General features: G+C 58.1%; 7 protein-coding genes across 7 annotated transcripts; 4 read left to right on the plus strand and 3 right to left on the minus strand.

The window, feature by feature from the left end:
* Window positions 1–146: 146 nt before the first annotated feature.
* Window positions 147–1,299, minus strand: THITE_2037606 (uncharacterized protein; the record flags this gene model as incomplete). The annotated part of the gene is made up of 3 exons (XM_003650123.1): window positions 147–420; window positions 486–559; window positions 622–1,299. 3 exons carry the CDS (start codon window positions 1,297–1,299, stop codon window positions 147–149), a joined length of 1,026 nt encoding a protein of 341 aa, XP_003650171.1.
* Window positions 1,300–2,522: 1,223 nt separating this feature from the next.
* THITE_2109431 (uncharacterized protein) lies at window positions 2,523–3,133 on the plus strand. Its single transcript, XM_003650124.1, has one exon. The coding sequence runs from the start codon at window positions 2,585–2,587 to the stop codon at window positions 3,005–3,007; it is 423 nt and encodes a 140-aa protein (XP_003650172.1). The 5' UTR covers window positions 2,523–2,584; the 3' UTR covers window positions 3,008–3,133.
* A 4,079-nt stretch (window positions 3,134–7,212) lies between these two features.
* Window positions 7,213–8,346, plus strand: THITE_2041988 (uncharacterized protein; the record flags this gene model as incomplete). The annotated part of the gene is made up of 3 exons (XM_003650125.1): window positions 7,213–7,604; window positions 7,701–8,159; window positions 8,229–8,346. 3 exons carry the CDS (start codon window positions 7,213–7,215, stop codon window positions 8,344–8,346), a joined length of 969 nt encoding a protein of 322 aa, XP_003650173.1.
* Window positions 8,347–8,605: 259 nt separating this feature from the next.
* THITE_2109432 (uncharacterized protein) lies at window positions 8,606–9,532 on the plus strand. The gene has a single exon (XM_003650126.1). The coding sequence runs from the start codon at window positions 8,768–8,770 to the stop codon at window positions 9,329–9,331; it is 564 nt and encodes a 187-aa protein (XP_003650174.1). The 5' UTR covers window positions 8,606–8,767; the 3' UTR covers window positions 9,332–9,532.
* A 1-nt stretch (window position 9,533) lies between these two features.
* On the minus strand, window positions 9,534–10,631 carry THITE_2109433 (uncharacterized protein). The gene has a single exon (XM_003650127.1). It carries the CDS (start codon window positions 10,424–10,426, stop codon window positions 9,683–9,685), a length of 744 nt encoding a protein of 247 aa, XP_003650175.1. The 5' UTR covers window positions 10,427–10,631; the 3' UTR covers window positions 9,534–9,682.
* An 870-nt stretch (window positions 10,632–11,501) lies between these two features.
* On the plus strand, window positions 11,502–13,481 carry THITE_2085353 (uncharacterized protein; the record flags this gene model as incomplete). The annotated part of the gene is made up of 6 exons (XM_003650128.1): window positions 11,502–11,657; window positions 11,713–11,773; window positions 11,843–12,024; window positions 12,103–12,733; window positions 12,793–12,872; window positions 12,954–13,481. 6 exons carry the CDS (start codon window positions 11,502–11,504, stop codon window positions 13,479–13,481), a joined length of 1,638 nt encoding a protein of 545 aa, XP_003650176.1.
* A 211-nt stretch (window positions 13,482–13,692) lies between these two features.
* THITE_2141856 (uncharacterized protein) lies at window positions 13,693–14,135 on the minus strand (the record flags this gene model as incomplete). The annotated part of the gene is made up of 2 exons (XM_003650129.1): window positions 13,693–13,850; window positions 13,928–14,135. The coding sequence occupies 2 exons, from the start codon at window positions 14,133–14,135 to the stop codon at window positions 13,693–13,695; spliced, it is 366 nt and encodes a 121-aa protein (XP_003650177.1).
* Window positions 14,136–15,835: the final 1,700 nt, after the last annotated feature.

A 15,835-nucleotide genomic window follows, 5' to 3' on the forward strand; every position in this document is an offset into this window, starting at 1 on the left:
CCCAAGTCTTGCCTCATCGCATGCTCCAGTGGCGGTGTTACTCGCCCTAACCTGCCCCATACCCGCATCGTAACCTTCCTTACCCCCCAGCCGATCTCGGACTGTGGTCCGTCCCAAGGCCTTCCACCAGCAATCTGTGTCATGCCCTAAGCCATCCCGGGGATTGCGTCCAGCCCTGAACGAGAATCCATTAGCACAGCCCCTGCCTTGTCCGGATCTAAAATATTTGGCTCGGGAATCCACTTACATCCGTCCACGTCCTCAGGAACGTCCTGAGGCAGCGTGCACTTCATGGCCTCCTCCGACGTCTGCGTGCGGAGCTCCTTGCAGACGGCGTTGCCGCAGCGGGCGTTGAGGGCCCGCTGCAGCGAGTCGCCCTTCCAGCCGAACATGTAGTCTCCGTGCTGGGAGTATCCGACGCTGATATCCCTTGTCAGGGTCCGAGGTCCTTTCTTTCATGTTGGTCTCTGGGAAGGGGGCCTTACGAGTCACCAGTGCTCCAGACGAAGGGCTGCGAGCCATCCTCCGGCCAGAGGTCCTTGCTGTTGAACTCCCTGGTCTGCTTTACGTCAGCGAAATTGGGTCTCCAAAGCTCTCGCGAGGAAAGGGGAGAGCACGTACATCCCACATAACCTCATACATGAGCTGAGGAAGCCTAACAGGGTGGGTGTCCGGGCATGGCCCCGTCGTCTCGAAGCTGCCGGATTTGGGGTAGGCGACGTGGCTCTTGTGGTCGGGGCTGTCGATGTTCTTGCCGTCCCAACAGGTAGGGAAGGTGATGGTCGTGCGGATGCCGCCGTCGCAGAAGTGCTTGGGCAGCTCCTTCGAGTCGCTTCCCGTGCAGGGGGCGCCGCCTTGGTTGTACTCGGCGCCCAGGCAGCGGTGGCAGATCTGCCTCTGCATGCCCTCGGCCGATCGCAGTCCAGCATCGCCAACAAGCATGCGGAAGCCGGGCTTGAAGGCAGTCACGGTGGTCTTGCCATCGTAGGGAGGGATGTAGTAGACGGTGATGCCGCCGTCGGTGCGCAGGCCGACGTTGGGGAACTGGCGCACGCGCTTGTAGGTGCCGTTGCGGGCGCGGAAGTACAGGACGGCGGTCCAGTAGTTGGAGAAATCCTCTGAGAAAGTGCAGCTGGTGCAGGTCGAGTCCCGAACGAGGTCGTGCGTGGCTGGGACCATGGTAATATTGAAGGAGTTTCCCCCCACTACTTGGTGAACGTGGGGGGAGAGGGCAACACCGGGATTGACCAAAGGGTCCATACGGGCAATGACCAGCTGCGAGCAACCGAAGCGCATCATCTGGCCCACAGCCCCTTGGGCAAGCAGCGCGAGACCCAGGGTTTTACACTTCATGATGGCTTGTCGATCAAGAAACGTCAAGCACTGGGCGGACAGGAGATCACCAGGCGAAGGTGGTACAGGGAATTGTTGGGTCAACCGTCTCTCGTTGCCCTGACTGGGTGCAACGGGAGGAGCAGGTCATCCCAACTGATATATGTACTCAGTTCTCATTACTACACTCTACAAATTCGGATGCTGTACGTGGTCCTGAGCTGCCGCTCGGTGCTTTAGCCGGAGTAAAGGTGAGCCTGATAGAGTGAGCCCGGCTAAAGTCGTCGGTATGGAGCTTCCTCGGACTTAAATCTAACCGCGAACTTGGTTGATATAAGGAGCCTGATGTCCCCAGAAGTCATTCAACGGCTCCTGAAGGGTTCAGTGGGGTGGACTTCCGTACACACGCGTCGCTTGGCCCGTACCGAACTTCCTCCGCCTCCTCTCCTTGTTGTGCTTCCTCGCCGTTGGAGGTCTGTTTATGAGGGGACAGGATAAGCTGACCGATTGGGGGTTGCAGGCCCTCAATATGCTCTCGAGCAGCGTATGCTCAACGGGAATTCTATTGTCGGGGGTTATACGACGAGGAGAAGTCCAAAAAGGGGATCGATGACCGGTGAAAAGGGATCATACGGCGGTCATCACTTGTCAGCTGCTTAGGGATGATGTACAGTACTCATATCGTATGGTATACAGCTGATGTATAGCAAGCTACCTAACTCAGTGCTGTGGGCAGCGCGGTTGGTGATACACATTCAATAAGTCTGTGAGATCATAATATCATACAACGGGGATACAATTGATCGCATACTGCTGCCTTGCGGTAATGTTGGTGGAGCAAGAGCCAGCGGCAGCGACGAAGCCCACCTGGGTATGCGACTACCGGTAGGTAGGTACATTTACCCCTCCGTTGCTACCTGGACGATGCCGCCAACGACCTCATGGTGCTAGTTACCTCCTACAACATGGCGTCCGCCGGTTTCTCCCGACCTGCTCGAGAAGTCGTTGTCCCCGCGGAAGCGCCAGGCGAGTCACCAACCAGCCGGGAGGGCCAACCCCCCCTCTCAACCGCTGCGCCCCCCTGCGTGACCTATGCCAACGTCATAATTTATGTGTCAGCTGCTCGCTTAAAACCTGTCTTCTGTCTGGTCAAACTCGTTTTCTCTCTTTCTCTCTTCACCTGGGCAAATCGTGTCAATTGCGCCTTTCCAATCATATCTGTTTGTGTCCTTTGTTTCACCACTGTGCAAATATGGACAACGCCGACGGCAAAACCCTCACCTCCGCCTCCTCTAGACCCGCTTCCATCCGTTCGACCGCCTCGTCCGTCACGCTCGCCGTCAACGACGAAGCCCGGAACGTTCCCAACAACGCAACCAACACCGGGAACGCAACCACAACCAACACCGACGCGACGAACTCGCCGTCCCGCCTCAGACAACCCCATGACTATCGGTACACGAAACCGACTGGCCGCCCGCCCAACCCAAATGCTCAGCCCAAGCAGAAGGGCAAGCTAGGCCAGTTCATGGAGAGGTTCCAGACCCCCGCCGTCCGGCGCAGCATCGAGATTGCAGAGCGCGAGAAGCTGAGGGCAGAGCGGACGGGCGTGCGCGTGCGGAGCTCGACTGGGGCGCCGGCAGGGTCGGGCCAGAGTTTCGGAACTTGGCTCTGAATTGGATACGCCTTGCCTCCTTCACTGCGGATTACAGGGAGTGGATTGTGGCTGTGTCTGATGGCTTGTGGTAGCTCGGTAGCTGACGGGAGGCTTGGAGTGATTTGGCTGACGATGCGAGATGGAGCGCGTATAGGAGGGAGCTTCTTTGGGTGGTGCTTGGTGGTATTGGATGTACTGATGCTCAATTTGCGCTTGCTTCAAACTTATTTGTTGAGACACGGCCGTGGGACAGTTCTAATGGCTTGTACCTCAATCTCGTCGCAAGTTGCCAAGGGCTAATATCCACGGTACGACGACGTCCTGAGGACCGGAGCGGAAGGCGACGTACGATTCCAAACTAAGGGGCGACCTAATCATGCTGCAAGGCGCTTCGGTCTCTGAGCAAACAGGACTCTGCAGATGGCAAAACAACCGGACTGGAGGATGCCCACGTCTGGCGGATGCCGAAATACGCGCAAGCTGGCAGTGGTTGAGTGGGCATGGACGGCAGGGTGCTACCCTTGGTCCGGCGCGACGACCGAACCGGCCTAGGCAAAGCCGAAGCAGATTGAGCAGAAAACCCACCTTCGTCGCCTCTCCACCAGGAAGAATTAAGAGGAGGAACAACGGCCCCCAACGGGCACCAGTGGCGATGCCTGACCTCATGAAAAAGATTGAGCACAAGGTTCCGGTTCCGGCTGCCGAGCGGTGGAGAGCCCCTGGTGAGGACGGCCAACCAGCAATGGTGGAGAACCAGCTGTTGGACTAACGGGAGGAGATGACAGCAGCTCTTCAAGATTGGGGTGCATTCGGACTTTTGCGCAGTCCGACAGTAGCTTCGGGTCGCGAAAGGCAGGAGTCTGGTACGAACGACTGGAGACGTCGCTTCAAGACAGCCAAATCCCCAGTATTGGGTCCAGCACTGGCCCCCAACTGAACAGACCGTTTTCTTGCTGCAAGAATACATCCACAGAGCATGGGGGTCAACGAAGGTGCTCTGCCTATGGGGTCCAAAAGCTTAGCTTGGGGGCCGGACCGGGGATCATGGTCGGGTGGATCGACGTCTTCCGCTCCAACTGCGCAGCGACTCTCGTGGCGGACGATTTCTTCAGAACATCAAGAGCAGCTGCTCTGGCTGAGTTTGGTGATGCTTGGCGTCGGACTCGGAGATGCCCCGGAGATGGTTCATCTGATCAAGACCCCCCGGCAATACGGACCCATTCCTGCTTGACTCTGAACTGGGAGATGCCCAGGACGGGCCGAGACCCCGGCCATCATGTATGCCTGCAGCGCCTGGATGCAACTGCAAGCTTGCAATTCACAGGTTGTGGCGAAGGACCAAATCCTTGTCACCATGTAACCCTGCTCTCCTGATGCAGTTTGAGTCTCTCAACAACCAACTTGCATACAGGGTCTTCAGCTTGAAGTCGCATAACATCTCCAACAGATTGCAACTTCTGTTTACAATTGGTTGGAGGACTTCTTCACTACGCCACACCAGGGGCTCATAAGCGAGTGCTCGAGGTTGTCAGAAATTGTGGGACTCGAGACCGAGAAGCTCAGTGTTGGCAGGCGCCTATTCCTTGCTGTTAAGTTGACAAGCACTTAGGAGGGTGTTCTGGAGTCGACCATGGTAGATGAGATGCGAGGCACTGGGTGGCTGCACCAGAGGCTGTATTCTCAAGCGGTAACTGTTGGCTCGGTGACGGGGTGTCCTGCAAGGTAGCAACCCTAAAGCTGATCGGTTAATTCAGTTGAGCCAGAACAATCAAAGGCCCGGCCGGGCTGATATTCTTGGATAGGTCGTGGACGGACAGTTCAACCGCGAGGTCGAGAGCTGGAGTTGGTGACCTGAGATGAGCTCCTTCAAACACGTGGGCAATATCATCTGTCTACGGTACTTCCGAGCATTCACTCACCCGCAGCACATGGCAGCGAATAATTACGCGCCTACTCATAGAGGACGGTTGACAGCTTCGACGGGAGACCTTCAGCCAAAACCCTCGCCGTCCGTACAGGCAGGGCATGAACGTAACCAGGCCTCCGAGCGTCTGTGCCGCGATCCCACCCGTTTCCCATCCTCCCCCCATTGTTACACTCTCGGATGTGGTCTTCGTCGCAGCGCGATACCTGCCCTTTGCGGCAACTCTCGGTTGGCGAACAAGTGCAGCCTGAGATGTAGGACCTGCGTCAGCTTGTTCCCATATTCATGCGAAACCTTTAGCGCCAACGACAATGACAGCCCTCCGACCAGCAGGGGCGACGCTCATCCGTGTTGGCCACCGAGGTCCTCTGCGCCATTTACGAAGCTGCGAGTTCTGACCAAATAGTCAGGAGGGAGCCCCACGTCTTGACGTCGCTTAGCCAGAGAACCATGGATGAAGTCTGTGCCGGACTATCCATGCAATGTATCGCAATGGGCCTTGAGACCAGCCGGGAAGGGTCCCGAAAAGCAAGACGAAGGAGGTCCTGGCTCGCAGGCTCCTCTCCAACATGCCCGGCCATAGCCACACTGGCGGTTCTGTCAGCATGTTCCCGCGGGGAAGGAAGTTGGGAAAGCATGCATGTCGCTCGTTTTCCGACCAACGACAGCCAAGTGTTGTTCTGGACATGGGACAAAAGCGAAACGAGAAAAAAAATATATAATGCTGGCCATCGAACGCTCATCAGACTTGCACTTCTCACTTCACATCTACGCGCAGTCAGTTGAGCTTCCCAGTCTTCCCAGCCTCGCACTGAACATTATCCCTGTCCATTCCACTCTTCAAAGCATCATGCTTGCCTCCGTCGTTGTTTGCCTCCTCACGGTACTTGGCTCCGCCTCGGGTTTGGCAGCCCCAAAGCCTCATCCTCTCGATGCTTATGCCGTCTCTGCCGAGGTCCGGGACTATCTCCTTGCATCTCGGGGTGACAAGGAGACGTCCGAACCCGCCCTAGCCAAGCGATACAGCTGCATTTCAGCCTGCACTCTTGGCTATGGCGAGGTCTGTGAAAACCAGTCCTGCTCCGGCGGCTACGACGCCCAGTGGTACGTGATAAGCATTCATGTGGTATGCACTTGTGCCCTCTAACTCTGTCGGAAGTACCATTTGCTGCCTCATTCACAACGGCGATTGTCAGCTGTGTTCGCCCGGCGGTCAGTATTGCTAGAGGTTGTCTAGGAGGGGTTGGCGGGCTGTGGGTGTGATCTGGCCCCGGGGGCACTGGAACACTGGATCACCGGGTTTGGTGAGGGATTGCGGCTTGGATTCGGTCATTACTGTATGCAAGAACTTTTGAAGTGCGGTGATCCAGGAGGAGAGGTGAACAGTCTGTTGATTTCCGACCTTGGCACACAGTCTTTACCGTTCAGAAAATTGAGTCTGATCGCCGCACCGCGACCAGCCTGAGTAGGGTATCTACAAGACAGGAACACCTGACATACCCTAAAGTTTGAGCATTGGGCTTTCTCCGATGAGCGTTTGCGAGGTGGATAGATGTGTATCATGGTGATGGATCATTGTGGTGGTGCAATACGGATCGGTGCGAGGCTAGGACATGCAGGAGGTCTGATACGTGAGGCCGCTTCCTTCCAGTCCACAGGATATTTTCGTTTGACAGGATCAAGGATTTTACAGTGAGAGCACCAAGTTACAAAGCCCAACGGCCGCGAAGCTTGTTGCTTTATTCTCGAGGGTATGTGATGTGCAGGAATTTGATTTTGACCTGCGCTGATACGCCTCGTCCCGTTCTTGTGCTATTTAGCTACATGCTTCTGCGAGATTTCCCCGGTTAACAGGGGTGTTCAGGGGCCAGTCGCTCAATTTTGAACCTCCGAGAAGTTGCTGGCGGCCAGAGGCTGACAATCACAACTCCCGGAGCACGAGGAAAGCCCGATGCCGCGCCGCACACATTGGGAGGACGATCCGCCACGTGCAAGATAAATTGCTTTTCCTGCGACTCGGCAGATGTCGGTCTTCTAGAATACTGCCCGGCCGTGGGCGATCGTGCAGCTATTAACCGGTCAATATGCTGGCCCCTCCCGCACGACTAAGAAGCCAGGATCGGCAACGCAGGCAATATGGTAGAATCAGACTAATCCAGGCCGTTCGTGAGACAGCACCACTCTTGGCAGCCCATCGGCGATTTTGATGACCTGGCGGACGGATTTAACTAATCCGACTCCTCCAGCTCGGGCAATACCCCATAGCGGTACTCCTGCCAGTCGAACACCTCTCTTCATCATGTTCAAGAGCGCCCTGATCTTTGCTTTGTCAACAGCCCTGCTACCGTCCAGGGCGCTCGCGGCCCGGCCATGCAATGGCTCGAGCAGCGGGTCCTTCGAGTATCGCCTGGGCGACGTGCGATATGACGGTCCCGACCCGAGCAAGGTCAACGGCCTATCAACCATCGCAGCAAGCCTGCAGAACGACTATCAGACTCCCTTGTACGAGTGTGTGGCCGAATGGCCGGAGGCATGGGCGGGCTGGTACGAAGGCGGCAGCAACCCGATCTGGGCGGACTGCATCTTCACCGGCGCTGGGCTGGGGCAAGACGAGACCGTTTCGTTTGCGGTGGATTGGAAGGCGAAGACGATGTATCTGGCGCACACGTTCGCTTGCTCCGACAAGCAGGGGTATGATCATCTCCTCCCCTCCGTCATCACAAGCGCGTCTCTATGTTTGTTCCCAGATGCGTATGCTGAGCAATCCGACCTTTCGCGGTGACACAGATCCGAGGGGCTCGCAACCGGCTCCATCACTCTCGACGTCAACTGCACAACGGCAGACGGGAGCAGCTACTGTGTCCCAAGTACCACGAGCACCGGGGCCCGCCCGAACATCGACATCACCACCAAACTGACGCAGACTCCCCTCAACGAGACGTCAACGTGCTCGGGCGCGCCCAAGCAGTACCAGTCGTGGAAGCTCGAAAACTGGCTGCGGCAAATCAGAATGGAGCCAGGATCCTCGCCGACCGACCCCAAACTGGTTTTCGACTCGGGGCCGTCGTTTGAGCTGGTCAGCATTCCGGACGGCGGCTTGCTGAACTGCACGACGTCGGGCAACCACACGGGCACCTTCGTGGGCACTTGCCAGGCCGCAGGCTCGACAAGTACGTCGGCAGATTTCACGTTCGACCCGAAGCTGAACATGCTCGAGATTACCCAGCACTCGGAGTGCAGTAATTCGTAAGTACTGCCGTACTCGGTTCATCCAATTATTTTAGCGGTGTTTTCTGACGAATGGCTACTGCCCAGGTCGTCTGTCGATGTCGTCGGGGTGTTCTACATGCAAGCGGCGTGCGAGCGTGTCCGCAACAGCGACCTGCTCACCTGCACTTCGGACCCGGTGTGGGTTGGCACAGGGACTGTGTAGAAGCGTCTGGCTGCCGTACTAGCGGCTGAGCCATCATTTAGGGCTGTCCGAAAAATGGAGAGGCTAGATAGAAGACACAATGCTAGTTGTCGATGCTTAGTCCTATAACGTGTTTGTCTCCACGGGTATTGAAACTCGTTACTGAACCAGCATAGGAGCGTGAGACTTCCTCGGGGCACTGATGTGGTTCTTCTGTGCAATGTGTGATCGTTTAATGCTGACAGGAAAGCGCCGCCGACCACTCGACAGGCGATCAAAAACTCCGCCGCCTCCACATTCTTCAATGCTGCCCATTCCTGTCCGGGGACCTTTCCACACTCAACTTTAGCACAATTCAGCCGCCATCGTGGTTTCACAAGACAACCAAAAGCACAGCTACCAAGCACACCGCCGCCGAGCAGAACGAGGTATCGAGAAAATCATGGCTACTCCCGACGACACGACGCCGGCTCTTGCCACGGCGAAAGAAGCACCGGCCGCGGCCCCCACCGGCAGCAGTCAATCCGAGCAATCCGACGCCGCGACGCTGGCGCACATCGAGCACTACCACGCCACGCGCTGCGCGGCCTCGCCCATCTACGCCTTCCTGCTGGGCACACCCGCCACGGGCCCGCTCGTGCGCTTCACGCACGCCCGCAAGGGGCTCTTCACCGCGCGGCTGCGGCTCGGCGCGCAGCACCTCAACTCGGGCGGCGGCATCCACGGCGCCGTGTCGGCCACGCTGGTCGACTGGGCCGGCGGGCTCGCCATCGCCGCCTGGGACCTCCGCGCCGCCACCGGCGTGAGCGTCGACATCAACATCTCGTACCTCTCGTCTGCCCGGCTGGGCGACGAGATTGAGATTGAGGGGCGGGTCGAGCGCGTCGGGGCGAACTTGGCGTTCACCGAGGTGCGCATTTTCAAGGTGGTCGATGCCACGGGGGAGAGGGGCCCGGTCGTGGCTTCGGGGAGGCACACGAAGTTCGTGAGGGAGACGAAGAAATGAGGGTTGGGGGATCGTCAGCTGGTACTGTGGCTGTGAGACTGCAATGGAGCTGAGGAGACACCTGGACGGCTGCCAAGTGGACAAATGCGTCACTTCGGGCATCGATGTTGCACCAGATACCCAGCTAGCTCCCCTATAGACCGATTGCAAGGGGCTCACAAAATAATACCAGCCCAGCTGCCCCTCGGACACTTGCGAACCGAATCGTGTGATGATTGTTTGGCTGAGTGATTTGCAGCGCAATACCACCTAGTTGACGGATACATTGCGGATGGTTCGCTAGTATTTATGCAATATCTATCTGAGGCTTGTTCCCAAGCCTCAGCCACTGCCTCCCTGCCCATGCCACCCCTATGGCTCTCCAGACACAGCAACCACACTCACCACCCCGGCGGGCCCATCGCCCTCTACCTTCCCAACACCAACCTGCACCTCGCGCGCCCCATCACCATCACCACCATCACGCAAGTCCTTCTGCATCACAATCATATACAACCCCTCCCTAAGCGCGACCCCGCCCGTCTTCCTCATCTCGTCATGCGGAAACTCCCGCGTCTCCCCGGTCCGGCGGTACCCCCGGCGCTCGTACCACGCAATCAGCTCCACCCGCGTCCAGATGACCGACATCTCGAGGACCTCGGCGCCCCAGCGCGCCCTGCAGTACCGCTCCGCGTGCGCCAGCACCTGCCGCCCGATGCCGCCGCCTTGCCGGCGCGGCGAGACGGCGAAGAGGCCGAAGTAGGCCGTGCGCGGGCCGCGCCGGGTCACCTCGCAGCAGGCGACCGGGGGTTGCGGCGGCGCGTCTTCGTTGCTGGCGGGTCTGTCGCCATTTGATTCTTCTTCTTCTTTTGGAGAGGAGGGGAGGGCCAGCAGGATGGCGCTGTCCGGCGCCGTCATCTTGGCCAGGATGCCGGCCGCGTCGATGCGCGGGCCCGCGAGCACGTCCGCTTCTGTGGTCCAGCCCTGGCGGCTTTCGTCGCCGCGGTAGGCCGATTGGACGAGCGGCTCGATCAGGGGGATGTCAGCGGGCGTTGCCTCGCGGAAGTGCAGGGCTGCTGGCTTGGCGCCGGCGGGTGCTGGGGCTGGTCTCGTCATGGTGGAAGCTGAAGTGAAGGTATCAGGATAAGACCAAGGAGACAGACGAGGTGTTGCTCTGGCTTTTTGGATGGCCGGATAACCCGGGACGCAAGCAAGGCGCGCACGCCGTCATCCGTACAATTTTGTGTTTTCCCCTGGACATGACTCATGTCAACCGAAGGGCGCTCCACACGGCAATTGGGGACCAAAATTTGCGGATACGAATTAGGGGCTCGATTCTCCGAAGAATGGGTGGCAAACTCAGCAATTTGGAGCTCCACTCCAAAAAAAGACTCCGAAGTCCAAAGCTTGCCCAGTACAGAGATATATCCGGCCGGAACTGTACATACAACGTTGAGCAGGCAACCAGCAACTGCCCCTCACGTATATTTGACTCCTATGATATGTACGAGGCATCAAATACTTCGTGTACGGCTACTCGTACTCTGGGCTCGCAAGCACTTGTCATGTTGAGTCAGGCAACTCGAGCTTCGTAGGCTTGCTCAAACAGGCAGTAATCGGGACATTGATGCAATGGAAGGGACTCGAAAAGAGCCACGTATTACATAATTAGTCCTCAACTTCCTGACTTTCTTCATTCATCTTCACGCACTTATGAGTCTACAGAGTGCCCGTTTGAACGAGCATGGGCATTGTAAGGGACCGCCCCACCTCTCTACTCCTTGAGAGGGGACGGGTTATCTTTGCTCACGCGCTGCTAAGCCCACTTTGCCTTCGATAGTTTCGATAGGCAACGTTTGGCTCGCCTACCCCGCGTTCGACACCACAATCTGAATGGCTGCTGCTCCAGGACGCCAGCCGATATAAGCGTTGGACTATGCCCAGTGCGTCCAGGCAATGTAACGTCCTAAAACGGGCTGAACGCCCTTGTTCTTATCTTCTTACCTCTTGAGCTCTTAAGACTTCTTCCCTTTTCGCCCAAACCGACTTCACATGAGGTGTAGGGAGAAAATTCACTGCTTGCCTTGTGTGACACACCCGCCTTCGCCGAACAGCCGCCACACGGTCGCCCTTCCGTTGCCCTCGCCTCTTTGTCCTGGTCCTCCCGATACACCACCAGCGGCTGCCTGCCATGGCCATGGACACCATCGAGCCAGCTGTCGAGCAACGGCCTCCGGGCAGCGACAGCGAGGGCGACGAGAATCGTCTGGCGCAGTTCGGATACAAGCAGGAATTGAGACGTGACTGGGGCCTGGCGCACAACTTCGGCGTCTCTTTCTCAATCATCGTGCGTAAGCCCTGTAGTTCACATGGAGACACTGTTCCTCACCAACCGCCCCCAGAGCGTCATCACCGGCATCACCACTCTCTTCTCGTATGGCTTGAACACGGGTGGCCCTGGCGGTAGGCTTTCAGAGACCCCTTGGACGCGCGGTGAGGCGGCCCTTGGATCCGGGTGCTAATTGCCTTCAGTCATGTCCGTCGGCTGGATCCTCGTCTCCTTCTTCACCCTGCTCGTCGCCGTCGCCATGGCCGAGATCGTCTCGGCCATCCCCACCAGCGGAGGACCCTACTTCTGGGCTGCCCTGCTTGCCCCTCCGCGCTGGTCGCCCTTCGCGGCCTGGCTCACCGGGTGGTTCAACCTGCTTGGACAGGTAGCTCTGCCTTGCAACCCCGGCGCTGTTTTCCCCATATTCCTCGGTAAACGCAGCCTGACGGATTTCCCTCCCTAGGTCGCCGTAACAACCGGCATCTCGTTCGGCCTCGCCAACCTGATCCCCACGGCGGTGGTCGTCAAGAACCCGTCCTTCACGCCGACCCCGCGCGTGACCATCGGCATCTACGCGGCCATTTTAGTTTCGCACGCGCTCGTCAACACCCTCGGCGTGCGCGCGCTCAAGTACCTCAACAACGCGTCCATCGTGCTGCACAGCGCGGGGATCACGGCGCTGTGCGTGGCCGTGCTGGCGCTGGCGCCGACGCACCAGCGCGCGGCCTTCGTCTTCGCCAGCTTCCGCGACGGCACGGCCGCCGCCGACGGCGCCGACGGCTGGGGCGTCCGCGCCTCCGACGTCTACGTCGCCGTCTGCGGCGCCCTGCTGTCGCAGTATACCCTCACGGGCTTCGACGCGTCGGCCCACCTGAGCGAGGAGACCCGCCGGGCCAGCTGGAGCGCGCCCATCGGCGTCGTGTCGAGCGTCGCGTTCAGCGCGCTGTTTGGGTTCTTTGTGCTCATGGCGATGTTGTTCTCGATTCAGGACTTCGATACCGTGGTGAGCAGCCCGTACGGCCAGCCCGTGCTGCAGATCCTGGTGGATGCCGCGGGCGAGAACGGTGCGCTGGCGCTGTTCACGTTGATTATGGGTAAGTTGGCACAAGGGAGATTGGATTTATGAGCAGTTGACGGGCTAACTGGCCTGCAGTTTGCATCTGGCATTGCGGACTCTTCAGCATGACGAGCAACAGCAGGATGATGTTTGCGTTTGCCCGTGATGGAGGGATCGTGAGTGGGCCCCCTGTCTGATTCCGCCGCTGGCCTGGGAGTCCTTGCTGGTTCAACTGACGACGCTTTTCATTCTCGAAGCATCCCTTCTTCCACAAAGTTGACGCCCGCTTCCGGTCGCCAACGCGGGCAGTATGGCTCGCCGCGACGCTCGCGTTCATTCTTGCGTTGCCCTCGCTCGGGTCGAGCGTCGCGTTCGCGGCTGCCACGTCCATCGCCACCATCGGCCTGTATCTGAGCTACGGGACGCCGATTCTCATTGGACTGATCTGTCACGAGTCGTTCTCGGCCATGAAAGGCCCCTTCAACCTCCATGGTTTCTCTCGGCCCGTTGCTGCGGCCGCGTGCCTCTGGATCGGCTTCATCACGGTTGTCTTCTGCCTGCCCACCGCCAACCCGGTCACGAGTCAGACGTTCAACTACACGGCGGTGGCCGTCGGGATCGTGGCCGTCTTTGCTATCGGATCGTGGGTGGTCTGGGCCCATCGCTGGTTCACAGGTCCCTCCGCCGAGGTGTCGGAGGCCATGAGGCTCGGCATTGACATTACGGAGCCTGGCGCGCTGGAGGAACGAGAGAAGAAGGAGAGCCAACGGGCAGCGCAGACCTGAGTACTAGCGGGGTAAACGAATCAGCTCGATTTATTGCCCGGCCTTTGCGCTATGAAGAGGTATGATAGATAGACATGGGATGAAGGGGGTCACGAGCCTAATCCTGTAGCGTCTGACGGGAGCTTGTGAGCCAACTGTATTATCAAGTCCTGGCCAAGATCTAGATACTCAGCGGTCCAAGCCGTCCTCAATCATCTCCGAACCCACCCGCTCAGTTGATCGTGGCCTGGGACAGCGAGTTGATGATGCGGGCGCCGTCAATGAAACCGCCGTTAGCGGCCTTCGCACGGCAAAGTGACTTGCCACGTTCGATGATGCTGTTATCGCACTGCAAGTTGCTCTGGGCGACGCAACTGAGGGCACCGCCGCCTGTCGTTGTTGTTCAACATCAGTATCTTGTCATCCATACGTGGTCAGTAGGCCAAGAAAATCAGAGTTCGTCTCACAATTGTTGCCTCCCGGGACGCAACGGCCAGCCTGACCGTTGGCGGCTGTGCAGGCGTCCTGCTTCAGGGAGACGTTGGCAACGCAGCAGTTCCCGCTGGCAACCGGCCGGTTTTGGTTTTGCCGGGTCATGATCGTTGGGGCGTCTTGGGGCGTGGCCGCGGCAATGGCAGCAAGGCTGAGGACAATGGTGGTGAGCGAGAGCTGCATTGTGACGGAGTGAGGGCTTCTTCAGCGGATATGTGAAAAATCCAAGATTGGTTGATCTAGAGAATGTGACCGGCCGGCGGTCCGAAGAAGCGAAGCGAATGAAAGTGTGAGGCGGCCAACTGAAAGACTGGTTTGAGACAACAAATAACATGTTGTCATCGCTTGAAGCCGCACTGGCACTGTTATATAGCCGTTTGATTCTCTTGCCGGCCAGCACTTCCTGCTCGGGCTCAGTCCGTCTCTGCTTGCTCCCGCCCGATAGAATGCTTTGAGATATCGGTAGCCCTTCCGCAGAGCGCACTTTGCCCAGAATAAGGCCTGTGACTGTCAAGGCGCGGATCCGAGGTTTGGTGTCAGGCTTGTCTCGAGTCCTGAGACGCGCCAGAATATTCGCGAACACGCCCTGTTTCGCATCTCGCCTGGCAGCACCTCGCCTGGCTGAGCGCTTGAGCTGTGAAAAGTGGCCCCCCGAGTTACTGTGGTATGCATATTCTATCCGCTCGAATCAGATGTTCTCATGCCCGGTTTTAGAAACGCCATCTGTTGTCGCATTGCAGAATATTCTGGCTCGAGGCAATGTCTCCATCGCCAAGCGCCGAGGGGCGGTTTTGGGGGCGGATTCACGCACGTTCACCTTGTCTCAACGAAGGACTTGCTGCTGAAGGCACCAACCTGGGCCGCATGGATCAAACTTGTCGGCAATCTCAACTCGGCTTACGACCCGGTTGACAGAACCGACTTAAGTGAGTTGCTTGAAGTGGCTCACCGCGCGGTCAGCACACTCCCACTTCCACGATTTTCCATGAGCGCGTTGGAGACCTCCTGAAAACTCGTATCGATCCCAGTCTCGGATATGCCCCGAGTGTGGAGATGGCGACATGGTGGAGCACCAACGTTTTTCGGGCGGACAGAGATTCACGAGGCTCACTTGGCGCTTGCCAAGCAGACTGCTGCGTCTGTCCACAGTACACTAAGCACACTGGAGTTTCCGTATTCCGTGCACAACGGGATTGGACGCTCCTGACGGATGATGGTCAGCCTAGCTCCTCGCCAATCGCTGGTGGCGTAGCGGCGCAGTGGGTACTCCGTACACGTGGAGCCCCAAGATGCACGGAGTTCACTTGTCAGGGGTCTTTCCCTTTCCCCTTTCCCATTCCCCGACAATGCCGGGTCCGGGTCCGCTCACTCATCGCACAGCATCACTCACCGGCCGCGCCCTCTCTTATTTGGACAAGTCGGGTACGATGTAGGTCCCTACTGGCTGGTAGGTGCCTCTCCGTCTCACAAGCTGAACCATTGCACAACGGTCGGGCAGATTCCGTCAGCATCCAGGCCTTTGCTCGAGCTACCGGCGGCAACAACCTCTCGGTTTCCAGGAAGCGGACTCTCTGTGGTGTTGCCCCGCCGCAAGAGCCTCAGCTGACGATCCGGACAGAGGCCGGGGAGGCAAACATTCCCAATCCGCTCGTCACTAAACAGTCCCGGCCCGAAACACCTTACTAGTGTTCTTGGCAGGGAATATTAGTGTATATCTCCGGAGTCGAGCAAGCGATCTCAACGACGGAAGTGCAGTCGTTGAACTACTGTGTATACTACCCATCCTAATTTTGTTATTCCGTATGTTTGTACTTCAAATACAGGATTCCTCCGTGCCTCATCGCCTTGGACAAGGCGGCCAGTCCAGCAGGTTCCCACGGAAC

Source organism: Thermothielavioides terrestris, chromosome 1, assembly GCF_000226115.1.
Source record: "Thermothielavioides terrestris NRRL 8126 chromosome 1, complete sequence".
Taxonomy (NCBI): domain Eukaryota; kingdom Fungi; phylum Ascomycota; class Sordariomycetes; order Sordariales; family Chaetomiaceae; genus Thermothielavioides; species Thermothielavioides terrestris.